Source organism: Acomys minous (assembly GCF_964271855.1).
Source record: "Acomys minous genome assembly, chromosome: 2".
NCBI classification, from domain to species: Eukaryota; Metazoa; Chordata; class Mammalia; order Rodentia; family Muridae; genus Acomys; species Acomys minous.
Window position 1 is genome coordinate 70,762,993 of NC_140484.1, and position 27,408 is coordinate 70,790,400.

The following is a 27,408-nucleotide window of genomic DNA, read 5'->3' on the forward strand; positions in this document are numbered from 1 at the left end:
AAGGTGCTGAGAGATGTTGGTACTCTCTTGCAAAGCTTCCTCCTGTCATAGGGAGAAGCCTCTATTGGTTTGGCACTGATCTTGGCTTTGGAAACCAGATGTAGACCCTCTGTGGCCAGGCTGGGTTTCTGTCCTCTCTAGGGTCACTGCTACTCCCTTGATGTGTTCTGGTACCCCACCCCCACCCCCCCAGTTACTTTCATACAAATGTAGTTGGTTTTAATTGTGCTGGCTACCAAAGGCTTCTGGTCACCCATCTTGAAGATGTGTAGGATATTTGTCCATGTTTATTTTTCTTGATGCAAAATCAGGATTTCTTTTCCTTCCTTCCTTCCTTCCTTCCTTCCTTCCTTCCTTCCTTTCCTCCTCCTTCTTATTATTATTATTTTTTTACCCTTTTCCCCTTCACTGTCCAGACGAGAGCTGATATTCAAAGATGACATTTCTAATTACATAACTAATTTGTATTCTTTTTCCCTCTGGCCTAGGATGTCCTCAGCAAGAGAGTGACATTGTCTTCTTGATTGATGGCTCTGGTAGCATCAAGACCACAGAATTTCAAAAAATGAAGGAGTTTGTCTCAACTGTGATGGACAAGTTCAAAACGTCTAAAACCTTGGTGAGGGCTGATGACAGATTCATGGTGGCAAGGCTGTCACTGTTCTTACATTACAAAAGTGTAGGATTTGGTAAACTGATGACCGTGTTGCTTTCTCACGCTCTGTTCTGCAGTGCTTGCTGCAGTCTCAGCATTCCTTTGGTTCCTGTCCAGTAGTGGTCCTGAGTAATTGATAGAGGCTACCCCTGTGGAATGGAATCCACATGTCGTTCTTGCTGAGCTCTAGTACTGTCAAAAGATGTGTAGGGCCGTTGTTGGGGTGATGGGCACTTTCTGGGGTGTAAAGCATGTGTGTGTGCCCTCTTTCTAGTTCTCTTTGATGCAGTACTCTAATCGCTTTCGGAAACACTTCACCTTCAATGATTTCAAGAAGAACCCTGACCCAAGATTTCACGTGAGCAAGATAAGTCAGCTGGACGGAGCAACGCACACCGCCACAGGGATCCGGATGGTAGTGTGAGTCCCTTCATCTTTGCTGTTGATTGGAGGAGGCGATGGTACTTACAGCTGGACTGGGAAGGGTCAGGGGAGCTCTTCAGACAGGGACTGGGTGAAGCAGTTTCCAGAGGGCAAAACTATTTGAGGAATGTTCATGTAAACACAGGTTGCAGTTAAAGTTGACAGCTAAAAGAGGCCTTTAAGAGCACAGCTGGAAAGAAGGGCTGAGCCTGTTCTGGGTGTGCATGTGGCTCAGGGCAGACCAGGAATTTTAAGCAGGTGGGAGGCATTCCGTTATGTCTCTGTTACAGTTTTTTCTAAGATGGCTCTGTTTTGGGTATGTATACAGAGGTGAGTGTGGGCTTGAAGTGTAGGAAGCTGAGGGTTTGGTTAATAAAGTTAGTAAAGGGCTTGTAATGCAATCATAAAGACCTGAGCTCACCCTATCCCCAGAGCCCATGCAGAAAAGCCAGATACTGGGACAATTCACGTATAATCCCAAGGAGGATCCCTGGAGCTTGCTGGCTAGCCCAGTAATAAGTGAGTCCCAGGCCAGTGAGAGACCCTGTCTCAAGACAAGGTAGACAACTGCTGAGGTGTGACATACACACATACACATGCGCACACACCCCACAAGTATAGGGAAATGAGCTAGAAAGCATGTATAGTATGCTGGGTGAGATTTGATGATGGACCAAGGAGGTCTATTTCTTTACATTTTTTCCCCTCTATATTTAACAGTAATGAGGAGCCCGTGTGTGGTGGTGCATAACTGTAATTCAGGAGGAAGAGGCAGGGGGATCACCAATTCGAGGCCCAGCAAGACTCTGTGTCCAAAACATAGAAACAGAACCACTCAAACTCAGGGGGAGATGGCTCCACCTAGACAGAGCTCAGCACCTGCGATGGTGACTCTGTTGCTGATTCATGACAAATGCTGATGGCATCTCTGTCTCTACTTTTGTTTCTGTCATTTTCTTTTCTGTACAGAAGAGAACTGTTTCATAAAAACAGCGGGGCCCGGGAGAATGCCCTGAAGATCCTCGTTGTCATCACAGATGGAGAAAAATATGGGGATCCCTTGAATTATGAGCATGTCATCCCTGAGGCAGAAAGCGCGGGGGTCATCCGCTATGTTATTGGGGTAGGAAATGTAGATATTGGGTATAGTACTTCTGTGGAGATTGGTGATTTTTCTACGGATGTGTTCTGTCTTCAGTGTGCAAATATTGGTAAAATTAAAAGAAGGCAAGGGCTACTGCTAGGCCACACACACTGCTGCCACAGATCTACGTCACAATAATACTGTACATGTAAAGGTGATCCTCAGGTCAGCGATCAATATAAGTCAGCTTGTAGTTAGTTTGGCCAGCAAGGCTTACTTAAATAGCCGCTGTTAGCTGCAGGCTAGTGGGCGGCTCTGCTGACCTTGCCTTTCTTCCCTCCTCTCCTCTCCTGGATGAGCTATGTTTGTCTGCTTGGGCCAGATGGCCTTGCTGGGAACAAGTAGAGAAACTTAGCTCTACTGCTCCCTGGGCCTCATTCTCCGGCGACCGCACCTGGGGATACCCTTATGATAAAGACAGAGAGGAAAGGAAGTAGACGCTGCAGGTGCTTTCTACAAGCTTCTATTCTTGGTCACACTTGGTAACAATCGTGGGCTGACACAGAGAGAGTGAGTGGGGCAGGATATCCCACCAAGACTCGTACGTGGGTGTGGTAAAATTTGGGGAAAAGGCTTATGCACAGGAAGAGGCCAAAATGTAAGGCTCGCCAGTGTGGCCATGGACAACATAGAAAAAGGTGTCATGAATCTATAGCGTGGTATGTGAGAAGGACCTTCACATATAGAAAAGGATTCTCTTGGGGCTGGAGAGAAGGCTCAATGTGAGAGAAGCAGTGTTCGCTTCCTAGCACCTAGGTCAGGTGGCTCAGAAAAGCTAGTAACTCCAGCTCCAAGTGGTCCAGTACTTCTGCCCACCTCCCACGACATATGCACAGACACATAAACATAGACACGGACATACACTCAGTCTCTCTTACACACACACACACACACACACACACACACAGACACACGGGGGTCGGGGGAGGGGAGAGAATTAAAAGCAAAATAAGTGAGAAGGATTCTCTTTTGCTGGGGAGATGTCAGCTCCCTACAGGAAGGGATGACGTAACAAATGGGCGACCATCTGGATACCAAATTGCTCTGTGTGCTGTGTAGGATCTGCCCAACTGTCCCCAGCAGCCCTGTTCTGAGGTGTTCTTTACTGAACTCTTTGTTTGACAGAAAACGTTTCCTATTCATTCATCAAGGAATTTTCTTCGCTACATGGTACTGCTACTTTCAGAGAATACACAGTGTCGCTTTTGCTCTTTGACAACAGGTAGGAAATGCCTTCATCAAATCTGAGTCCCGCAGAGAGCTTGACACCATTGCATCTAAGCCAGCTGGCGATCACGTGTTCCAAGTGAACAACTTTGAAGCCCTGACCACGATTCAGAATCAGCTTCAGGAAAAGATCTTCGCGATTGAGGGTGAGCCAGCCCGGTGCAGGCCAGCAGCTCCCCCTTAGCGTCTGTACCCCAGCACCAGCTCTTCTCTAGCAAAGATAAGATTTTTGTCTCCAATTATCAAATCTAGGCTAGCACAGTGGATTCAAATACTGTACAATATTTTTCCAACAATGTGTGTTATGAGCATTGTTTGGCTTGCCGTCATGTCTCCTCAGTCTAAAATAGTATGTGGTACATAGAAATGTCCAACATATTTATCAAATACATCTACACATTAGAGAATTTCATCCTCCTCCTCCTCCTGCTCTTCTTCTTCTCCTCCTCCTCTTCCTCTTCCTCCTCCTCCTCTTCCTCCTCTTCCTCCTTCTCCTCCTCCTTCTTCTTCTTGGGATTTGTTTTTGAGATAGAATCTTCCCTTATAGCCCAGGATGACCTTGAACTCTTGGTAATCCTCTTGCCTCAGCCTCTCAAATGCTGGGATTACATATATGTGCTACAACACCTGACCAAATTAGGTCATTTCATATGTAAGCTGGATCTCCAACTTCTGTGAAAAAGTTGGAAGGTCAGATACCTCGAGGACCCCGTTCTTCATTGAGAAAAGCAGCAGTAGCTGAAGGGCTGCCATCCACATAAGGTGCATGTGTGTGCAGGTCAACACTGGAGCCTCCCTTTGTCTGGCAACGAGCTTTTGGGTCTTTGGTCCAGGCTTTTCTGCTCACCTTAACATAGAACATTTTCTTCCTTCCAGGCACTCAGACAGGAAGTAGCAGCTCCTTTGAGCATGAGATGTCTCAAGAAGGCTTCAGTGCTGCCATCACTTCTGTGAGTGGTCCTGCATTAAACTGGGGGTAAAGGTGGGGCACAAAAGGAAAGAAGGGGTGCAGGGGTTTGGGGCTTCTCTCCACAGTGGGTTCTCATGGGGAGGCTTTTTGGTGGGTTTCACTGGTCCTCTCTTTCTTCTCCTCTCAGTCCTGTTTTGTTCTTTCCCCCAGAATGGCCCCTTGCTAGGCTCTGTGGGGAGCTTTGACTGGGCAGGCGGAGCCTTCCTGCACACATCAAAGGATCCAGCCACCTTCATCAACACAACCAGAGTGGATTCAGACATGAACGATGCTTACTTGGGTAAGTGAGGAGGGCAGAAGTTATTCTAGGAAGGGATCAGGATGTTATGTCACTCCACTGACATGGGTGCTATTGGATCTTTAGTTGGCCCTTTGGGTAGCTATAATGATTCTTTTTTTAAAAATCTACATCTAATTTTTGTTGTGGTCATAATAGTTACCCCAGCACATTAGGCATGGGGCTGATCTATTGCCCTAGTTAAGAATAGTTTTTCACGGTGGAAAGGGGGCGGGGGCGGGTCTGCGATGGAAAACACTTGGCCTATTAAAACATTCTCTCTAGGTTATGCTTCTGCAGTCATCACGAGGAGCAGGAGCCAAAGCCTGGTTTTAGGGGCACCTCGATATCAGCACACTGGCCTGGTGGTGATGTTCAGGCAGGACTCTGGTGCCTGGGAGTCCCACGCTAATATCCAGGGCAGCCAGGTAAGTGTGGGGCATGTGAAGTGTAAACATGCAGAGGCATCCAGGAACGGAGAGATTCGAGGACAGACCGGTGCCATGTGTGCCCATCTGTGGAGGGCTTTATGTTAGAGTCCCAGCTCAGCTTTGCATAGGAAAATGTTGTGCCCACCCAGGCTTGCTTACATGCCAGATGAGTGCTTTATCAGTGAGCTATATTCCTGTCCTAGCCTCAGCATTTCCAGCAATGTTTATTAATTACAATTAACAAATTATTTAAATACAGTTAATATCTGACTTATATAGCGCTTTCTATGACTACCTGTTTCTGGCATTCACCCAAGATGTAACCAATATAGAAACACTAGATGTTAAAACACTGAAATAATTCCACATCTATGGGTGGCATGGAGAGATACTTAAGACATGAATTTGATGTCTAGACCCCACATAAAAAAGCTGAGCCCACTGACTTTATAATACACTTCTCTAGTTAACAGTGTATTCAGTGAGACACAGCTCAGTGGTAGACCAGTTGCCTAGTATGCCTGAAGGACTGAATTTCATCCTTAACATTCTCTCTCTCTCTCTCTCTCTCTCTCTCTCTCTCTCTCTCTCACCCTCCCTCTCCTCCTCTCCCCTCTCTCTTTCCTTCACTCTCTCTCTCTCAAAATGTATCACGAATCATGTCTTAGTCATTTTGTTGCTGTGAAGACACCAAAATCAAGGCAGCTCTTATAAAAGAAAGCATTTAATGGGGGGTGGGGGTGGGCGGCTGGCTTATAGTTTCAGCGTTTTGGTTCACTCTCATCACGGTGGGGAACATGGTGGCTTGCCTGTCCCTGAGAGCAGTAACTGAGAAAGAGAGGAATGCTGGACCAGGCATGGGCTTTAGAAAACTTCAAAACCCGCGGAGCATGGTGGCACTTGGCTTTAATCCCAAAAGCGAGAGACAGGCAAATCTCTGCGAGTTTGAGGCCAGCCTGGTCTAGAAAGCAAGTTCCAGGACAGCGAGGGCTGTTCACATAGAGAAACTCTGTCTTGGTGTGTGTGTGTATGTGTGTGTGTGTGTGTGTGTGTGTGTGTGTGTGTACACATCCTAGTCCTTCCAATCCTATCCAAGAGCCCCATTCCGTGGTGACTAAGTCTTCAAATATATGAGCCTATGGGGCCATTCTTTTTCAAACTGCCACAAATCGTATAGAAAGTCTTATCTTCTCCAAAAGCTTCCCCCCAGTAGGCACGATCTCATTCTGCCCCCTCTTCCTTTCAGACGAGTCTTAGGACAGATCCCTACACAGGCCGTGAACTCCTGCCTCTGCCTTCTAAGTGCTGACAGACCATGTCTGCCTGTGGACTCCGTCATAGCCCAGACTCTTCATAGGTGGAAAGGACTATGCGATCTTTGCCCTGTCTCTTTCAGATTGGCTCTTACTTCGGGGCCTCCCTCTGTTCTGTGGACATGGACGGGGATGACAACACAAACTTGATCCTCATTGGGGCCCCTCATTATTATGCGCAGACCCGAGGCGGCCAGGTGTCAGTGTGTCCCTTGCCAAGGGGGGTGAGTCATGGGCTGGGTGGGACTGGGTGTGAGACGGAAGGTTGCCAGGGTTTTGGGTTCTGACAGGGTGTCTCTTCAGCAGAGGGCACGGTGGCGCTGCGAGGCTATTCTCCATGGTGAGCAGGGCCATCCCTGGGGTCGTTTTGGGGCAGCTCTGACAGTGCTGGGAGACGTGAACGGGGACAAGCTGACAGACGTGGCCATCGGGGCCCCGGGAGAGCAGGATAATCAGGGTGCGGTCTACATTTTCCACGGAACGTCGGAAGTCAGCATCAGCGCCTCCCACAGCCAGGTGAGGCTCCGCCCCCCCCCCCCGACCTTGCGCATGCTCATGTGATCGGAGTCGCTGATTTGACTGCATCAGTTTTCCTTCACTCCTTCCGGAACCTTGCGAAGAGCGACACACCCTTCACAGATGCCCCATTTAGATGAATTCTCTGTAATGGTAGGCGGTGCTTCGGCGCATCCACTCTCAACTGTATAGCTGAGGCCTGGGGCCGTGGACGGCAAGCTGCAGGTGTGAGCATGTTAACCGTTGAGCACTGGCTGGGGAACCGCAGTTAGATCAGACGAAGACATGTGTGGTAGCTGCTGTACCTTGTGCTGCGCCCTTCTGGAATCTCAGCTCTGGCTGAGTGACCAGGAGCTCTCTTCTCCCCAGATCGGTTCCAATGTTAGTACTGGAGATCCTACCCCATGGGAAACGCAGACATATAGGACCCCATTGATCCTGGGCTTTTGATGAGACTTCTGAGTTTGGCTTAAAATTCTCCTGTTGCTACATTAAAAGTCTGTATGGATTGCGTGTGTGTGTGTGTATGTGTGTGTGCGCGCGCGCGCACACGTGTGTGTTTGTGTTCCAGGAGAGTGATGTGGAGGTCAGAGTCTGGTGGCGGGAGGTTCTTTTTAATCATTTCTCCACTTTATTCTGCCACCCTCCCCCTCCCCCGCCCCCAATTGAGACAGGGTCTCACTACGTATATAGCCTTGGCTGACCTGGGATGTACTATGTAGACCAGGCTAGCCTCAAACTCATAAAGATCCTCCTGCTTCTGCCTTCAAAGTACTGGGATTAGAGGCATGCATCACTATGCCCAGCCCCTCTCTTCATATTTCTGATGTTTTAAAAATTGAATTTTATTTTACCGATTTATTATTTTTATTTATACGTATGCATGTCTGCCTGTATGAGTTTATGTGCACCACATGCCTGCAAGTACCCACTGAGGTCAGGGGGCAGTGGGTCCCCTGGAGCTGTTGTAAGCCGCCTGACGTGGGGGCCAGGAATCCAACTCAGGTCCTCTGCAAGAGCAGTAAGTGCTTTTAAGTTCTGAGCCATCTGTCTAGGCCACACATTAAATTTCTTTCTTTTTTTTTCACGTTTTCATACATGTTCTGAATTCTCTTGCCCCCATCTTCCCTTGTCTTTTACTAACCCTCTTTTCTCCCAACATAGACATAATCATGAGTTTTTGTGTTGACTTGAATCTCACTGAGGTTAGCCAGGGCTATCCATGTGACCTGGTGGGCTCACCAATGGTTGGTTACTCATCTGACAGCAGTAAGTCTTTAGTTCCCAGACTCTCTCAGCGGCTACTTGTTCAGTAGGGGCATGGCAGGTCCTCTTGAGCCCCTTCCCCATTGGCGAGTGACTCTTGACAGTCCCGTTCTTGTTTGGGCTCAGGGCTTGGCACACATTATTCATATTGAATTCATTATGGGAATGTATGCACCATGCCCAGAAGATGGCATTTCATAGCTTTCCTTTTTATTTTCTGGTTCTTAAACCCTTTCTAGCCTCCTCTCCCATAATATTTCTGGAGCCTCAGTGAGGGTGTATAAATTGAATTTTTAAAATTGCATGTGGAGGGCTGGAGAGATGGCTCAGAGGTTAAGAGCACCATCTGTTGTTCCAAAGGTCCCGAGTTCAATTCCCAGCAACCACACGGTGGCTCATAACCACCTGTAATGAGATCTGGTGCCTTCTTGTGGTGGGCAGGCACGCGTGTGGGCAGAATACTGTATAAATAATAAATAAGTCTTTTTTAAAAATTGCACATGGGGGTTGCAGAACAATGTGTGGTCCTCGGGGATTGAACTCAGGTCGTTGGGTTTGGCAGCAGGTACCGTTACCTGCTGAGCAGTCTCAAGGGTCAGTCATCCACTTTATCTTTTAAGGGACTCTCACTGAACCTGGAGCTTCCTGGTCCAGCTACAGTGGCTAGCCAGCGAGCTCTCAGAACCCACCTGTCTCCCTCTGCCCCAGCACAGGCATTACAGATGTGTTCTGCCTTGGTGTGAGTGCTAGGAGTCTGAACTTCGGCCCTCACACTTGTGCACCAACCCTCTGTCTCCCTAGCCCCATTTCAAACGTCTTAGTAGAAGTTAGGCATCTTACCGTGTAGCCCAGGCTGGCCTCCAGCTCAGCTGTGTAGCCCAGGCTGGTGATTTCCAGCCTCTGGGTTCTGGGTGTGGGGATTGGAGTTGAGATCCACCATGCTTGGCTAGCGATAGCTTTTAAACAGGTGAACCCAGGATCTTCCTTTTGTAATGGGTCTTGAAAGGACTCATCCTGAATTCTGGCCCCAGAAACGGTCCTCTCCTCAGTGACTCTGTCACTGCCACACGGATTCCCTGCCTGTGGAGTCCTTGAGTTCTTGGCCCTCCTCACCCATCTTGTGTTCTCTCTCCCACTACAGCAAGCTGACGACATGTGGTACCTGGGCTCTGGTCTTTTCCAGTCTCACATTTTCCTTTATTAAAAAAAATATATATTATGGTAAAACTACTCATATACTAGACCTCCCCTCTTAGCGGACTTGACACGCGCTCTCTCACACCTGACTTGCTCTAGCTGCTTCTGGGCATTGGTCGGCAACCCTCCATTTTGCCTCCTCTTTGAGTTTCGTGATACTGGGAGACTGTCACTCTCTGCTGTGCTTATGTGGTTTGATTATTTCAGACAACTCCCTGCAGTGGGATGATTTGACCTTTTGTGTCTGACTTATTTTATGTAGAATAATGTCTTCTAAGTCAATTCCTATTGGCACAAATGCCAGGTCTTCCTTCTTTATGAGGGGGGAGTTGTATTCCACTATAGAAAGTGTCGCTGTCGGGGTGACTTGTCATCAGCCATTGTACATGCAGGTCATTCCATCTCTTGGCTTCTGTGAATGGTGTGTGTCTTAGTCAGGTGTCTATTGCTGTGATGAAACACCATGACCAAAAAGCAAGTTGGGGAGGAAAGAGTTAATTCAGCTGACACTTCCAGATCATAATCCATCACTGGAGGAAGTCAGGACAGGAACTCAAGCAGGGCAGGAACCTGGAGGCAGGAGCTGAGGCAGAGGCCATGGAGGGGTGCTGCTTACTTGCTTGCTCCCCATGGCTTGCTCAGCCTGCTTTCTTACAGAACCCAGGACCACCAGCCCAGGGATGGCCCCACCTACCATGGGCTGCCAACCCCCACTGATGACTAACTGAGAAAATGCCCTATAGCTGGGTCTCATGGAGGAGGCATTTCCTCAACTGAGGCTCCTTCCTCTCTGATGACTCTAATTTGTGTCAAGTGAACACACAAAACCAGCCAGTTCAAGGTGGCAAGAAATGTGGATGTGCTAACATCTCTTCAAGATTCTTATTCTGAATCTTTTGAGTAATATTTAGGAGTGGGGTTTTTTGGATCACGTGACAGTCCTGTTAGTTCATCACTAGCACCTTTGAAAGCCTAGATTCTACATATGAGAGAAAACATGCAAAGTTTGTCTTTCTGGGCTTGAGTTATTTTACTTAGCATGGCTTTCTTCATTTCTGCTTATCCTCACAAATGACCTGGGTCTCGCCATTTTGGCTAGCCTGGGTGGCCAGCAAGCCCCGAGGATCCGTGTGTTTCCTCTCTCCAGTGCTGGAGTTACAGGCAGACATGCCTGGTTTTCACACGGTGCTAGAGATCCACACTCAGATTCTCACAGGTGTGTAGAGGGTGCCTAACACAGCCTTGCTTTCCCACCTTTCCGTCTGTCTGTCTGTCTGTCTGTCTCATCCTGTCTAGGCTGGCCTGAAATCCATGGTCCTTCTGCTTGAGCCTTCCAATGCTGCAGTTACAGCTGTGTGTTTCCACACCCGGCCCTTTCTTACATTCTGACATATTTTAAATTAAGTTGCACTATCAGTTCTCTTTGTCCACAATACTTTGACGTGTAGGTTAGTAGCTAGAAAGACTCGTTCACAGTTATTTTAAGACATACAAATAGAAAATGCATAAATACGTATTCAGCGAGTCTTAACCAACATAACTCATCCCTTCCAATATACAGACACGTGGCTGGATGTGGCAGGACACACTAGTAATGCCAGGACACAGGAGGTAGAAGTGGGAAGAGGTCACGTGTAAGGGCTTCTTGGGCAATCTAACAAGTTCAAGGCCAGCCTGAGCCGTATATTCCGACCTTGCTCCAGCCCCTCCAGACTTCATCCACCCCCCCAAAGAAAACCCTCCTACAATGTAGGACATCCCCTCCACAGTTGGTTCCTTTTCTGCCCTTTACTTTCCCCAGTTCTGCTCCTTCTCTGGGCTGGGCTGGAATCCACAGACTCTAGACATGTCGCTGCAGTGGGGCACTCCACGGTTGACACATATTGGCGCCATGTCTTCTTTCATTGGTACAGTTGTGGTTTTTTTGGTGTGCGTGTGTGTGTGTGTGTGTGTGTGTGTGTGTGTGTGTGTGTGTAAATGGGTTTGAAGGTTTTAGTTCTCATTTTGTTTTATTGTAGAGGTCCTACATGCCCGCTAAGTAAATTTCTATATAAAACAGACAGTGGAAGCCCTGCTCTTCTCACTCCATTGTCACTTTAGCTCACACTTCAGAGGAAAACAAGGCCAAGGAGGGCGTATTTTAAAAATCGATTTTATTTCAGAATTTCATGCATGCATATAACGGGTTTGAGGAAAGCTAACCCTGTTCCTTTCCCCCCACTTCTGTTCTGCTCCTCACAGCACTTTCCTCTCCCAGCTTCATACGTCACGTGTTCCTCCCTTTTTAAAAAATGTGTTTTCTGAAATCTTATACATAATGGGTGTTTTGTCTGCATGTCTGTCTGTGCACCGCTGGGACTAATTCCTGAGGAGGCCAGGAGAGGACATCGGGTCCCCTGGGATTGGAGTGACAGATGCTTGTGAGCTGCGGGTCTTCTGGGAGAACAGCTTTTAACCGCTGAGTCCTCCTTCCCTCCAGCCCTCCTGCGCCCTCCCGACCTGTGAGATCCTACCGAGTCCGCCGAGTGCTGCCAGTGCGCGCATGAACCTGGGGAGGCTCCTGGGGGCTGCGCGCTGGCGAAAACAGAAGGGCGGATACACATGCACACGTGTGTGCTCACCCACAGTCTGTGGTTCAAGCAAATACAGAACGGATTGTGCTGCTTTGCTTTTATTCTGGCTTAATATATTTTTGTCATATGATTGAAACTAAAGGTGATAAGTATGGAACAGCTAGTAAACCAGGGATCTGCTTATTATAGACCTGCCACATTAGGTAACTTCAAAGCAAATGTCTTTCCAGAAAAACAATACACGAGGCACCAAGAACGAGGTTCACTGTTACAGTGCTTGCCCAGCTGGGCCACAGGCAGCAAACACACAGACCTTTCTTCTTCTTCCTCTTCTTCTTCTTTTGTTTGTTTTCGAGACAGGGTTTCCCTGTGTAGCCTTGGATGTCCTGGACTCACTTTGTAGACCAGGCTGGCCTTGAACTCACAGCGATCTGCCTGCCTCTGCCTTGAGAGTGCAGGGGTTAAGGGCATGAGCCACCAAGCCGGCTTTTTTTTTTTTTAAGTTTTTTGAGACAGGGTTTCTCTGTGTAGCCTTGGCTGTCCTGGACCTCACTGTGTAGACCAGGTTGGCCTTGAACTCACAGAGATCTGCCTGCCTCTGCCTTCAGAGTGCTGGGATTAAGGGCATGGGCCACCACCACCTGGCCACGCTTTACGTGCGTGTGCTGTGCTGGCATACAGATCTCAAGTAATGGATTGCTAGCCATGAGGAAGCCCAGTTAGACTTAGCTATCAAACACTTGGGGCAAAATGGCTCAGTGGGAAAAAGTGTTTCCCACTGAATCTGACAACCTCAGTTCAGGCTCCAGAACCCACATGGTGGCCAGAGAGAAGCGACTTCTTTAAGTTGTTCGTTCACCACCACATACCCTGTGGCACATACACTCGTGTGACTGGATAACAGGTGTGACGACCGAGGCCACGCCTCGGAACACATGTGTTGGAAGGAGAGAACGATTCCTGAATGCTGTCCTCTCACCCCCACATGGGCACTGTGGTGTGGGAATCCTGCTCCCTCAGGAAGACCAATGTAATAAATAGATACTTTTGGTTAGATCAATACTCCATGTTTCTATTTTTCTGACTACGAAAATGGGATTTGGATAGGCCAAACAGTATTATATATTTTTTATTTCTCTTCCGTAATACTTTCAGCTTCCTTAGGAAATTCAGATATCCGGGAACACTCTGGGTATTGTTGGAGATCGTGACTTAAACAGTTCCTTAATACGTTTATTTTATTTTTTTTTAACGGTGGCAAGTTCTATTTTCTTTGTTTAAATATAATGAACAGCACTGCAGGAATTGTAGGGTTGCTGTTTTCTATTCAAGAAGCCTTTTGAGTTCTAAAATAAAAATAATTTTTAAAAAATTGCTCAACTACTTCAAGTCATATCAAAATATTTTCCCTTATATTTAGAACTGTGGCCCTTAAGCTAGGCTGTCCATGGGGATTATTTGAATATTTAAAGATACATGTAGAGTGTTTACTAGTTCCTCCAGACTGAACTCCTGTATCAGGATGTTGGCTAGAGCCTGAGGATGGGATTTCGGAACTGCACCGGTACCCGCTGTGTGCACATAAGTTTTCAGTCACCTGAATTCCTTGAAAAGTATGGGTGGTCAAGAAGAGAGTCTCTGCCTTGGGCGACTGAGTCACACACTTAAGTATTTTCTCTCTTCTTCCTTACCCTCAGCGGATCACAGGCGCTCACTTCTCCCTTGGGCTCCAGTACTTTGGGCAGTCTCTGAGTGGGGGCAAGGATCTCACAATGGATGGCCTGACAGACCTGGCTGTGGGTGCCCAGGGTCACCTACTGCTGCTCAGGTGAGAACCCAGCTCACTGCATCCGCCCTTCCCCTTTGGAGCATCTCTCTGCCTGTTCCTGACGGCTTTCTGGTGTGTCCCTCTAGAGCCCAGCCCGTGGTGAGACTTGAGGCTACCATGGAATTCAATCCCAAGACTCTAGCAAGGAGTGTGTTTGTGTGCCAAGAACAAGTGCCAAAAAACAAGGATGCTGGGGAGGTCAGAGTCTGCCTCCGTGTCCGCAAGAGTACCAAGGATCGGCTGCAAGAAGGTGAGGTGTGCTCATCTCGGTCTGCTCAGACTTCTAAGCAGACAAAGCTCTGTCACTGACAGCCTTTTGAAGCCTGGCTAGAATGCGTGGGACAGCTCAGCAAACCTTACCAGAGAAGTGTCTAGGTTCTCTTTCCCTCCCTCCCCCTCCCTCCCCTCCCTCCCCCTCCCTCCCTCCCTCCTCCTCCATCCTTTTATTCTTTCTTTGTCTTTTTTAAAAAAGATGTATTTATTAATTATGGATACAGATCTCGTTATAGATGGTTGTGAGCCAACATGTGGTTGCTGGGAATTGAACTCATGACCTTTGGAAGAGCAGTCAGTGCTCTTAACCTCTGTGCCATCTCTCCAGCCCTCTTTTTTTGTCTTATGCTTTGTTTTTTTTGCTACATGTGGAAGCATCTAGTAATACACGATGTCTAGTACTTATGCCTATAATTTACATGGATTGTTATTTTCTACATAATCACCTTCCTATTGTTTGGTTTTTTATTTTTTTGAGAGAGGCTTTCTCTGTGTAGCCTTGGCTGCGCTGGACTCACTTTGTAGACCAGGCTCGCCCTGAACTCACAGCGATACTCCTGCCTCTGCCTCCCTGAGTGCTGGGATTATAGACATGCACCACCACTCCCATCAAACTAACTGTTTTTTTTTTAACTTTATATAATAATAATGATAATAAATTATTTTTTTTCAAGGCAAAGTCATGTGTAGTCATGCCTGGCCTTGGTTATATAGCCCAGGAAGATGACTCTTAGCTTCTTGTTCTTTTTGCATTGACCTCCCAAGTGCTGGGACTACAGGGGTACCCTGCCACACTCAGTTTTATGTGGTTCTCAGATTGAACTCAGGGCTTTGAGTACGCTAGGCAAGCAGTTTACAACTGAGCTACATCCCAACTTAGCATTTCATTATTATCTATCAAAAATGTTTTTTATATTAAACATAGAAAATAAGAGAGCAACATATTGTATTCTTAGGCAAGTTTTACATCTTTTCCAAACATGCTTCATTCAGTTCTTTCTGTTTTTCTGTTTTTCCAAGGAATCTTTAGAAACTACTCTAAAGTTTTTAGTTTTTAATTCTATGTATGTCTCTTTAAATATGTATGTGTGACTGTGTAAGAGTGTGCACAGGAGTGTGGGTACCCACAGAGTCCAGAAGAGACTGTTGGACCTCCGGAGCTGCCTGACGTGGGTGCTTGTCAGCAGAGCTCCGGCCCTCCGTGAGAGCAGCCTGTGCTCTAACCACCAAGCCACATCTCCCGCCCTTTAAATCACCCTTTCGCTTTTGTTTTTGTTTTGTCAGTGTAGCCCTGGCTGTCCTAGAACTTGCTGTGTAGACCATAGTGGTCTTGATCTCACAGAGATCCACTTGCCTCTGCCTTCCTGTTCTGGGCTTAAAGGTGTGCACCTGCACACCTGACTTAAATTACTTTGAAATCCTTAAAATATACATTTGATTTATGTATTCATACATCTACATGTGATGGAGCACACATGGAAGCCAGAGGATAACTCGTGAGAGCAGGATTGGAATAAGATGTGCCTCTTGCTTTCTAGTGTTCTCATTTATTTATTTCCTTACTGATAACTTCGTACATGTGTACAATGTGGGCTATTCTGACCATTTCATACATGTAGACAATGTATTTTAGTTAGATTCACCTCACTATTCTCACTTGTTCCTTTACTTGAACTCCTTATTTTTCCAACTAATCCTTGTGCTATGTTCATGTAATTTGTATGTGAATCTAATGCAAGCACGGATGGGAAACTATTTATTGGAGGACAGAGCAGATTAGCAGTGGCTACCTCAGTGAGGAAAATGACTATTCCCAGGCAACTGGCAACAGCACCCCGAGGAGGAGTGGAACCCCACGAGCCCCTCTCCCGTCCGTGACAGGATGCTGTGTGGGTCTTGTGCAGGCAACCACAGCTGATGTGTGTTCATGACTGCAATGGCCACGCCACATCCAGAAGATCGTTTCACAGCACTCCCCCGTCCCCCATCCTCCTGCCTCTGCCTCCCTGAGTGTTGGGGTTACAGGTGTGCGCCACCATGCCCAGGTGGCCCCTACATTCTCTCCATCCCTCTGTCTTGAAGGTTCCTTGGCCCTGGTGGGGGAAAGTGATGTAGATGCCTGATGGCTCAGATGCCTAGTATAATTTATTTCATTTTAAAAGTAATATTTTAATTGATTTTTGAGAATTTCATACAATGAATTTTGATCATAGTCATCTTTCTCTCCCTTCTCCTTTCAAACACACCCCATCTCCGTATCTGCTCAATGATGTGTCCTTTAAAAAAAAACAAACCCATTGAGAGCCTGGGTGTGCTGGCCACATCTTTAATCCCAGCACTTGGAGGCAGAGGCAGGTGGACGTCTGTGAGTTCTAAGCCAGCCTGGTTTACAAAGCGAGCCCAGGACAGCCAAGGCTACACAGAGAGACCTTGTCTAAAAAAACAAAAAACAAACAAACAAACAAACCCAGAAGCTACGGTCCACAGAGGAGAGAGAATTTGGTGTTTATCATTCTAAGTCTATTACTCAATATATTATTTCTCCAGTTTCATCCACTTTCAAAAAGGTTCATTTTCAAATGAGCCAGAACTGACTTGACAGACTGACTTGATCAAGTCCAACACAGTTTTTTGTTGTTGTTGTTGTTGTTGTTGCCAATGGTCTGACTTCTTGGCCTGTCCATGTTCTTTCTTTCTTTCTTTTTCCCTTTTGGTTTTTTGAGATAGGGGTTTCTCTCTGTGTAGCTCTGACTGTGCTGGACTCACTTTGTAGACCAGGCTGGCCTCGAACTCACAGCGACCCGCCTCCTTCTGCCTCCCGAGTGCTGGGATCACAGGTGTCACCACCACACCCAGCTGGGTAATTATTCTTATTCTTCCTTTGAAAGTGACGAACTGAGATGCAGGCAGGTCAGATGACACGTGGATAACCCCACAGCTTGGAACAGAGTTGTGGCCGCTGACCTTGGTCTGCGTGGTCCCTCACCACTCACCCACTCCCTTTCCGTTCAGGAGCCATCCAGAGCACTGTCACTTATGACCTGGCTTTGGACCCTGGCCGCTCACACGCCCGTGCCTTCTTTGATGAGACACAGAACAACACGCGCAGGCGCATCCAGGCCTTTGGATTGACACAGAAATGTGAAACCTTGAAGCTGTATTTACCAGTGAGCGGGCAAAGGCAGCTCTCCTGGGTAAGGGTGGGTGGTGGCCTTGGGAAACTGAAGAAGGCAGATCCCCAAATCCCTACCATCTCTTAGGTCTGTGTGGAAGATTCTCTGAGTCCCATCATCCTGCGCCTCAATTATAGCCTGGTCGGGGAGCCCTTGCGCTCATCCAGGGACCTTCGGCCGGTTCTGGCTGTGGATGCTCAGAGGTTCTTCATGGCTATGGTGGGTCTCAGGATTGGCGCCTTGTGGGAGTGTAACAGAGGGAGCTCGTAAAACATCTGTCTTATGTCATCACATTTAAACATCTCGTTTTACTGCCCCATTCTACCCTTTCCTTTCCTTTCTTTTCGGCCACATTCGTTTTTCTAGCTTCCCTTTGAGAAGAACTGTGGCACTGACAGCATTTGCCAGGATGATCTCAGCATCACTATGAGTTTCATGGGGTGAGTTTCGTTCTGTTACTGATCCCCTCACACCCGAGTCAGTGGGTCCCTGGATCCCTGAGGGAGCCCAGGCATCTTCAGAGATATTCATGTGGCCCAAGGTTCCTAGTACCTGCTCTGTCAATAGCCTTATCGCTCCCAGGGACTGCTGCCTCTCTCCATCAAAACAGACTCGCTTCAGGGAAGCCCACATGACCGGCTTGTTATTCTCACAGCCTGGACACTTTGGTGGTGGGAGACCCCGGGGACTTCAACGTGGAGGTGACTGTAAGAAATGACGGTGAGGACTCCTATAGGACCCAGGCTACCATCTACTACCCACCTGGCTTGTCTTACCGGAAGGTGTCAGTGAACCAGGTAGCCGAGTCCTCCCTCAGTCTCTTGGCTCTGATTCTCTCTCCCTGGTGGCTGGCAGCTGACCGTACTGTTTGCTCTCCCAGAAGCCTTGGCGTGTGACCACCTCTGAGTCCAGCTTTTCCGCCGAAGGGCATGGAGCTCTGAAGAGTACCACGTGGAACATCAACCTGCCCATCTTTCCTGCTAATTCCGAGGTCAGAGCATCATCCCCTTGTCCTTTTCCTCCTCTTCTCCTTTCTCCTCCCTTGTCCTAAGAACGACGCAGGCCCTTTCTACAAACCAGCTTTATTGGGGCGTAAAAACACCCCATAAACTCACTCACTGTTACAGTTCAGTGGCTTTCAAGCATTCTCATCTGGGACCTAGCTGATACCCATGGGGCTCCTAATTGACTGTCTCTGCATGACTTCACCTCTCCTGGACATTTCCCATCCATGGACAACATGCAACATGTGGTCCCTCTGCGTTTGGCCTCTTTCAACGATCATCACATTTCCAAAGGGCACTTACCTGCCAGTTCTACTCTATTTATTTCCGAGCCATATTCTCTCCTGTGGGCAGAACATGTTTGATTTATCCCAGTCAGTGGTTGGCGGACAATTGTTCTGTTTCTTCTTTGTTTCTAACCACTGTCTCCATTCTCCAATGCTAGGTCACCTTTATTGTCACATTTTACGTGGACTCTGATGCTTCCCTTGGGAACAAGCTGCTCCTCAAGGCCAATGTGACCAGGTACCTGTCCGCACACACTGCAGTCACCCTCCCCTCTGAGACCCAGCCCCTCATCCAGGATGAACTTTTTCCTTCTGTTTTGATGACTAATTTACCCAACAACCGCTGCTTGAGTATCCAGCTATGTACCAGGCCTTGTGTCAAGTGCTGGTGGGCCCGGCTTGCTCAGTCCTATAGAACATGAGACTCTTAATCTCAGGATCGTGGGTTCAAGCCTCATGTTGGGTGCCACTTGTTGGCTCTGTTTCTTAACAATTAAACATTATCATACAACCCAACTAGCTTACACAAAAGGGAAAAAAGGTTAAAGGGAAACAAGAGTGAACCTTCCGGTATCCGTTCCACAGGACGGGTCCTTAGGTGTCTCTGGCCTGCGCACTGGTCTGGCCTGTTTGCTGATCCTCTTCCTGATCCACATGCGCTCAAGGCCAGTCTGAGCCTGCTGCTCCTCTCTCCTCTCCACCTGCCTGTCTGTCACATGCAAGGGGCGGTCTCCCTCTCCCATTGAGGGTTGATTAGAAACACAATAGTCCAGGTGCAGTCCCTTGGTCCCCTTCCTGAATTCCAGGCCCAGGAAGGCTCCACCCAGTCTATGTCAAGGTAGATCTCAGGGAGTATCCCTGGTGTGTCCAAGGGCAAAGCCTGCCAAGACTGCTTTCCCCTGTGACAAAGCTTACAATCCTTCCCACACTAATTTACTCAACAACCGCTGCTTGGGTACCCACCTGTGTACCAGTCCTTGCGACAAGTGTTGGTGGGCGGAGGGTGGGTAATAAGACAGTTGTTGTTCCCTCCCTTACAGACGTCCAGTGGCACAGGCAGGAAAGGAATCTGGTGATTACAATATAGTATTAAGCAAACGATCACGTGGTGACATTGGTAGGGGTTCCCGGTGTCCAGAGAAGAGTCTTGAAGAAAGCGTATTTAGGTTGTGAGTAAGTCAAGCAAAGGCCAAAAGATGGAAGGAAGCATGCACCAGGAAGGCAAACCCTGGAGCTTGGAGGCAGCTGGGCATGCTCAGAACAGCTTACGCTTATGGGTCCTTGGGATGGGTGAAGGCTGACGACTTGCGTTGCACCCCTGGAACCCATCTAAAGGTGGCAGGAGAGCACCGACTCTATGGAGCTGTAGTATACGGGCTGCCGGGTATATGAACCCACCCACAGCAGGGTGAGAATAAATCAGTAGGGTCTGCGGAGGCAGCTCATCAGGGAAGGGCCAAGTTCAACCTCTGCAAGCCACATGGCGGAGGGAGCAAAGCGACTTCCATAAGTTGTTTTCTGACCTCTGTGAGGTGGAGAGAACTGTAGGCTTTAGGAGGCGGGGACAGCTGACATGGAGACAGATCGGGCGCACAGGGGGAGGGGAGGGGAGATGGAAAGGCTGAGCCTCGGCGCTTAGAGCTAAGGACCTGCCTTCCTTTCAGTGAGAACAACATGTCCAGGACCCACAGAACTGAGTTTCAGTTGGAGCTGCCAGTGAAGTACGCCGTCTACATGGTTGTCACCAGGTGCTGTTCCACCCCGCTGTCCCCCGACAGTCTGGACACAGCCAGCTTAGTGTTCATGAGCTGCTGCCCTGCGTTGTGCATATATACATGCACCTGTGCTCATAGGCACACAAGTGTGTGTGCATGCGTGCATGTGTGTGTGTGTATACATATGGGGCCAGAGCAAACTTGGCACTGTGCCCGACACACAGGAAGCACAGTATTCATGCTTCCTAAAACTGCTTCTGCTTCTGCCCAGACCCACACACTTGGTGTCTAGCCGACCTTGTCCCCAAGACCTGCACTGCCACCTTCCTGTTCTCTGCATATTCAGTTCAAACCCCTTTCTCAGGACACCGTCATGTTCTGTCACCTGTTGTCTCTCTCTCTTTTTTTTTTCTTTTAGCGATGAGAGTTCTATCAAATACCTCAACTTCACGGCTTCAGAGATGACCAGTCAGACCATACAGCATCAGTATCGGGTGAGGAGCAGGGAAGTCTGGGTCCTGAGAGGATGCTGGGATGGGAAAATTGCTGTAAAGAGAGGCAGAAGCAGTTTTAGGAAGCATGAATACTGTGCTTCCTGTGTGTCGGGCACAGTGCCAGGTTTGCTCTGGCCCCATATGTGTACACACACTCATACACATACACACGTGCACTCACACACATGCATGCTTGCACTCCCACACATATATACACAATACACATACCATATGTGTACTTTCATACACAATTGCACATGCATATACACACTCACCCACATACATACCCCACACTCACAAACAGATATTCTCTCTCTCTCTCTCTCTCTCTCTCTCTCTCTCTCTCTCTCTCTCACACACACACACACACACACACACACACACAGACACACACATTTATGTTCCTATGAACCCTCTCTCACTCTTGGTGTCCCTTGTTTACAGATAGAGAAACTAAGGGCCAGAGAGACTTAAATGTCTGGATTCTCACAACTGGCAAGTGGCAGAGCTAGAAGCTAGGATGAGCCAGTCTGGCTCAGCTGCGTGGTTGGCGTTTGTTCACACGCTCCCATCTTCCTGAGAGCAGGATGCTTAAGCCTTATTCTGTGGTCCTGGGCTGTAGGAAATGAGCCAATGAGCTAGCTGGACCACAAGGCTAGCGTCCTGACCCCCTCCTTTCTCATGTAGTTCAGTAATCTGGGCCAGAGGAGCCTCCCCATCAGTGTGATCTTCTGGGTCCCTGCCCAGCTTAACAAGGTGCCCGTATGGGATGATCCCCAGGTCATCTTCGCCCAGGTGAGTCCAGCTGGGTCCCCAACGTTCAGGTCTTTCCTAAGATCTCTTTCTTGCCTCTTCTGACTCTCTCTCTGGCCCGGGCTGTTACTCTGCTGGTTGGGACCACAGTCCTCATTTCTGTCTCTTCTCGGTGTCTGTCTTCCCTCAGAACCTCTCAAGTGTTTGTCACACAGAGCAGACGTCCCCCTCCCTCTCCAAGTTCCAGGAAGAGCTTGAGAAGACTCCAGTGCTGGTAAGACTGTGGGGGCGGGGGGCAGCTGCGAGACCGCATGGACGCTCATCACGGTCGTCCCTTTGTCATTGTTTCTTTGTCTTTCCACTTCCAGAACTGCTCTGTTGCGGTCTGTAAGAGAATCCAGTGTGACCTCCCATCCTTCAACACTCAGGAAACGTTCAACGTCACCCTAGAGGGCAAACTGTCATTTGACTGGTACATCAAGGTAAGCTTATGCTGTGCGCTGAGACTCTCGGCATAGCCATAATGGCCCGCGGAGGCCAGGCCTGGCACCCACTCTGCTCTCCCCCACAGACTTCTCATGACCACCTCCTCCTTGTGAGCAATGCTGAGATCTCGTTTAATGACTCCGAGTTTGCCCTGTTGCCAGGCCAGGAGGGGTTTGTGAAGTCTCAGGTACCCCGTCTCAGGCTCTGGTGGGGCTGGGGGTGAGGGGTGGGTGGGGCTGTTAGAGGGAGGAGGAAGCCGGGATGACGGATCTTATCTCTGGGTTGACAAGACAAGCAGGTGCGAAGAGAAGTGAGGCCTGTGGTCAGTGGTGTGGGCTGTAGGGAGCCGTTAGCCCCTGAGCTCAGGGATCTTTCCAGAAGGTTGAGGTGTGATCTCTTCTGCTGTACCCTGCTTCTCTCCCTCCTTCCCTAGACACAGACCAAAGTGGAGCCGTACGAAGTTCACAACCCTGTCCCACTCATTGTGGGCAGCTCCATCGGGGGGCTGGTGCTCCTGGCGTTCATCACCGCTGGCCTGTACAAGGTGCTCCTCAATCTGCCTTCTCTCAGCCCCCTCTCCCCACTCCTCAGCAGCTCCATTGCTGGGCTTGGCTCAGTATTGCTGCCAACTATATGGCTTTGGGCAAGTTGGAGGCTCTTTCAGTGCCCAGATACTATTATCACCCATTTTACAAAGAACAGCGGCTTGATACATGCGGAACTCCCAGGATGGCTCTGGTTTACAATGACCACTATATAAGGAGTGACTGCCCCAGCATTGATGCTGCTGTTTCTCTCCCTGCCTGACTTCCCCTGGGTCCTTTCTATTTTCTGCCCTGTCAGCCTTCTCCTTGCTTGGTCCCGTTGTCTGCCTCTGTCTCTCTCCTGATCTGTGTGACCTTGACCTGCAGCCATGGATTCTGTGGCCTCACCCATTGTCTCTGCCCTGACAGCTCGGCTTTTTCAAGCGACAATACAAGGACATGATGAATGAAGCTCCTCCTCAAGATGCCCCACCTCAGTAATGGCTTTCTCCGTGCAGTGACCTCCCCAACAACAAGCAGGTCTCGACCGTCCGACCAACACCCAGGTCCTGAGGCTGATGGACAGACAGTGATGTCTTATAGAAAAATGGCTTGGGAGTTCCGTGTGTGTGTGTGTGTGTGTGTGTGTGTGTGTGTGTGTGTGTGTGTGTACCCATGTATGTATGCGCATGTGCATGTATGTCTCACACATTTCTTGCATGTGGGCAATGCCTTGAATGCATCTTCTTGGAAGGAAAAGAATTTCGTGGGTTTCCTAGGGCAGACACTAATGGACCCTTCTCTGGCAAGGTGAAGAGTTCCTTGTAGGTAAGCATAGCAAAATACTGTCGCTGCCCTGTCTGAAGGAAGTAATATTTTCTTTTCTTTTAAATGTTATTTTGTGTGCATTGGTATGGGGGCAAGGATGTCAGATCCCTTGGAACTGGAATTACAGACAGTTGTGACCTGCCATATGGGTGCTGGGAGTTGAACCCGGGTCCTTTGGAAGAGCAGACAGTGCTCTTAACCACTGAGCCATCTCTCCAGCCTGGAAGTAACATTTTCTTGCATGGGTGAGCTGCAGACTTGCAGAGAATATAAGAAAGGCTGGACATGGAGTAAAGAACTGATGGCCAACAAGGGTGTCCAAAGAATCAGAAACCTCCCACCACCTAGTCATTTATTATTGTAGTGTTAATCTAAATATTCATTGATCAAACTGTGCACAGTACAAAAATCAAAAGACACTTGAGAATGGGAAAAGGTGGAAGCGTGCAGCTCATGGCAGAATGCTTGTCTGCTGTATGCAAGGCTTGGGCTCAGTGGGCAACACTGAAAACCAAGCAAAGCAAAACCAAACCAAGCCAAAAAGTGTACAGTGTTGGGGTTGAATACTAGGAGTATTCAAGTCTGTATGTTTAGAATCTACTTCAGAAAGATTGTAGGTATCTGTACACACACACACACACACACACACACACACTGGTTTAAACTAGTGGTAGCACACTTTTTTACTACTATGCATGTCTTTTTATTAATATGCTCAAATAATTTTATATGTGATGTAAGTTAGCTGAAGAGTACTCCCCTGTGACTGTAATGTATTTAACCAGTCTCCCTTGAATATATTATTTCCAACCTCTTGCTAGTATGAACAATGTTGAGTTAATAAATTGGTCATATCTAACTTTTACATATGTATAAGTATAATTTATTGGATATTTCTAGAAGTTTGTCTTCTACTTGAAGTGAACCCAAAATAAAAATCTGAGAGAAAGATGAACTTGGTAGTTCTTTCTTATAATCCTTTCTACTCTGGAGGCAGAGGCAACATTGTGCTTTCAAGGCCAGCCTGGGCTAAGAGTGACATCAAGGCCAGCCCTAGTAATTATTAAGACTTTTCTCAACAAAAGAAGTGAACAGACAAGGACTGGGGCTAAAGCTTAGTGGTTGAACACTTTCTTAGCGTGCGTGAGGCCCTAGACTTTATCCTCAGGAACCTTCCCTCACCCCCCAACCCCCAAAGGATTCAAGTGAGAGAGGCATCTCACAAAATACCTACAGGTAGAGGGCATTGTCTGTGGGAATGGAAGGCGGATGGCAACCAATGGGAAGCTCTGGAACTTGTGGGAGACAGTAAATAACACACACCTGAGTGTCGTCCAGGGGCAGAAGGAGGTGCGCCATTTCCACACGGTTATCATCTCATATGTGTGTGTGTGTGTGTGTGTGTGTGTGTGTGTGCGTGTGTGTGTGTATGCATGCAGCATTTCCACATGGTTATCAACTCAAATATATGTATTTATTTATATATATGTGTGTGTGTACATATGTATGTATGCATGCTCCACTTCCATATGGTTATCAACTCAAATATGTATATATGTATGTTAGTGGGGAGAGCGTGTAAATCCCTTGACTCTTCTGGCCTGCAATAGATATGAGTGGAGTAGAGTCTAGCGGTCAGAACCAGAGGTGCTGCCAGTTGGAAGAGCACAGGCCCTGGGAAGGCCCGTGGGATATGGCTGCAGCATCGCCAGCACTGGCCAGCAAGAGCAGACAGGAAGGTGTGATGGCCGTTATCTAGATGGCCTCCATCCTCACGGGGAGCCCAGTGCCCATCTCTTGCACCTTTGTGAATGTGGTAACCACACCCTTAGCCTGGAAAGCACCCGGTCCAATTTTACACTAGTCTGGCTAAGTAAGTGGCTGTCACTTCCTGTTTATTAATATTTAAATTTCATTTATGGGGAAACAGAGCTTCCTCCTACCTCATCCTCCCAAGTAGTTGCCAATATGGATGCAAATCATCTTGTCCAACTTGGCTGGCTTTTATTTTGTTTTTTGTTTTTGTTTGGTTTTTCGAGACAGGTGCTGGGATTAAAGGCGTGAGCTACCATGCCTGGCTTATTTTGCATAAAAGAAAGATGTGAGTTTCATACTATTCACTGAGGTACAAGAAGACAGTTGTGGGCTGGGCATTTGCTCCACTTGTTCCAGATGTGGTAGGAAGGGAGGGACTTAATTCTTCCTGCGGAGATGGAGGAAGGTGTGGTTGGTGTGTAGTGTGGGCGTGTCTTCCTTAGCTGCTGTTAAGAGATGAAAACATTCTTCCTATGGCATCCTGAAGAGAGGGCCCTTTGAAAGGTGATTAAAATTAGGTGAGGTCATCAGGGTGGAGCTGCCACAACGGGGTCCTGGTGGCGCTGTAAGTAGAGAGTCCTTTTGGTCCAGACTCGAGGTCCTCCTCCCTCTCCTACCTTCCTCCTGTCTCTGCGGACTTACGCTTAGTCCTGCCGCAGCCTGCACGAGCCCCTCCTCGCACCACACCTTCAGTCTTTGCAGATGCTGCCTCGTAGTGTGGACCAAGCATCCCCCTACTTCCTTGCCACTGCCCCTCACAGCCTTTCCTCCTAGGCCATCTCCACTCCTCGTGTCACCCACCAGCACACAGCCACCACACTTGCCTAGAATCCAAACTGGGCAACGGGAACCAAAGGACAGAAGACGCCCCGAAAAAGATGGAACCTGATATCTATAGTGAGAAACACTTCAAACATCATAACTTCAGAAATGCAGGTTCAGAAACACAAGCATGAGCATCCCAGACAATACCCCTCCTCAGGAAGCCAGCAACCCTACTGACATAGACCTGGAGGAAAGCAGTTTAGTTGAAGTACAAGACAATCACTTCAATTATGTTCAAGGACCTTAAACAGGATATGAATAGTCATCATAATTAAGTCTGTGAAAACATAGTTTAATTAAACAATGGAGATATATCAAAATATGAAATTAGAATTTGACAAAGAAACAGAGTCATGGAAAACTCAAACTGAAATAAAGCTGGAAATGAAAAATTCAAAATGTTAAACAAAAACCTCAGAGGTAAGCCTCACCAACAGAGTACAAAGCACAGAATACAGAATATTAGGCATTTAAGACAAGATATTAAAAAAATGGACACATCAGATTTAAAATGTCTAAAAAGATTCAAGCACAAAATTTCCAGGAAATCTGGGACACTATGAAAAGACCAAATCAACAAATAAGAGAAATAGAGAAAATAGGAGAAACACAAGTCAAAGACACAGAAATTTTTTTCTAAACAATATCATAGAGGAAATTTCCCCCAACCTAAGGAATCAGGTGCCTATTGAGGTACAAGAAGGCTACAGAATAGAAAATAGGACCAGAAAAAAATTCCCTATGACACATATCAGGGTACTACATGTACAGAGCAAAGAAAGAACATTAAAAGCTGCAAGGGAAAAAGACCAAGTCACAAGGCAGGCCCATCAGAACAACATCTTACTTTGACCATATATTAAGACATAAAATAAGTCTCAACAGATATTGAAATAAAATCACACATCATGTCTGACCACCATAGATTAAAGATGAATATCAACAATGACAGAAATATTATAAAGTATACAAACTCGTAGAAATAGAACAACTCACTACTGAATAAAAAATAGATTAAGAGAGTAATAAAAAAAAATTAAAATCTTTAAAAAAGATTTATTTATTATGTACACAGCACTCTGCCTGCATGTACACCTGCAGGCCAGAAGAAGGGATCAGATCACATTATAGATGGTTGTGAGCCACCGAGGGGGTACTGGGAATTGAACTCATGACCTCTGCAAGAGCAGTCAGTGCTCTTAACCATTGAGCCATCTCTCCATTCCCTAAAAACTTTTAAGAATTGGATGAAAATGCAAACACAATATATCCAAGCTTATGAGACACAATGAAAGCATTTCTATGAGGCAAGTTCATAGCACTAACTGTGTACATAAAAAAAAAAACTGTAGAGATCTCATTTGAGTAACTTAATGACATACTTGAAAGTTCTAGAACAACAAAAAGAAAA

General features: G+C 47.5%; 2 protein-coding genes across 5 annotated transcripts in view; both read left to right on the top strand.

The window, feature by feature from the left end:
* Positions 1-24,222, top strand: part of LOC311587641 (integrin alpha-M-like) — a 39,062-nt gene extending 14,840 nt beyond the window's left edge. For 3 of the 4 annotated variants that reach the window (XM_084764697.1, XM_084764695.1, XM_084764698.1), the window contains 25 exons: positions 489-619; positions 930-1,075; positions 2,048-2,201; positions 3,445-3,595; positions 4,326-4,399; positions 4,570-4,699; positions 4,982-5,124; positions 6,524-6,664; positions 6,744-6,956; positions 13,690-13,820; positions 13,907-14,070; positions 17,106-17,260; positions 17,354-17,485; positions 17,633-17,706; positions 17,922-18,063; positions 18,147-18,257; positions 18,716-18,795; positions 20,222-20,305; positions 20,691-20,766; positions 21,454-21,561; positions 21,710-21,793; positions 21,888-22,001; positions 22,091-22,192; positions 22,439-22,549; positions 22,959-24,222. In XM_084764697.1, coding sequence (XP_084620823.1) covers positions 489-619; positions 930-1,075; positions 2,048-2,201; positions 3,445-3,595; positions 4,326-4,399; positions 4,570-4,699; positions 4,982-5,124; positions 6,524-6,664; positions 6,744-6,956; positions 13,690-13,820; positions 13,907-14,070; positions 17,106-17,260; positions 17,354-17,485; positions 17,633-17,706; positions 17,922-18,063; positions 18,147-18,257; positions 18,716-18,795; positions 20,222-20,305; positions 20,691-20,766; positions 21,454-21,561; positions 21,710-21,793; positions 21,888-22,001; positions 22,091-22,192; positions 22,439-22,549; positions 22,959-23,030 — 3,023 coding nt within the window. In that variant the 3' untranslated portion in view covers positions 23,031-24,222. The remainder of the gene's footprint in view (positions 1-488; positions 620-929; positions 1,076-2,047; positions 2,202-3,444; positions 3,596-4,325; positions 4,400-4,569; positions 4,700-4,981; positions 5,125-6,523; positions 6,665-6,743; positions 6,957-13,689; positions 13,821-13,906; positions 14,071-17,105; positions 17,261-17,353; positions 17,486-17,632; positions 17,707-17,921; positions 18,064-18,146; positions 18,258-18,715; positions 18,796-20,221; positions 20,306-20,690; positions 20,767-21,453; positions 21,562-21,709; positions 21,794-21,887; positions 22,002-22,090; positions 22,193-22,438; positions 22,550-22,958) is intronic. The other variant, XM_084764696.1, reaches the window with a different exon arrangement.
* Positions 1-27,408, top strand: part of LOC311587670 (integrin alpha-X-like) — a 107,007-nt gene that overhangs the window by 63,084 nt on the left and 16,515 nt on the right.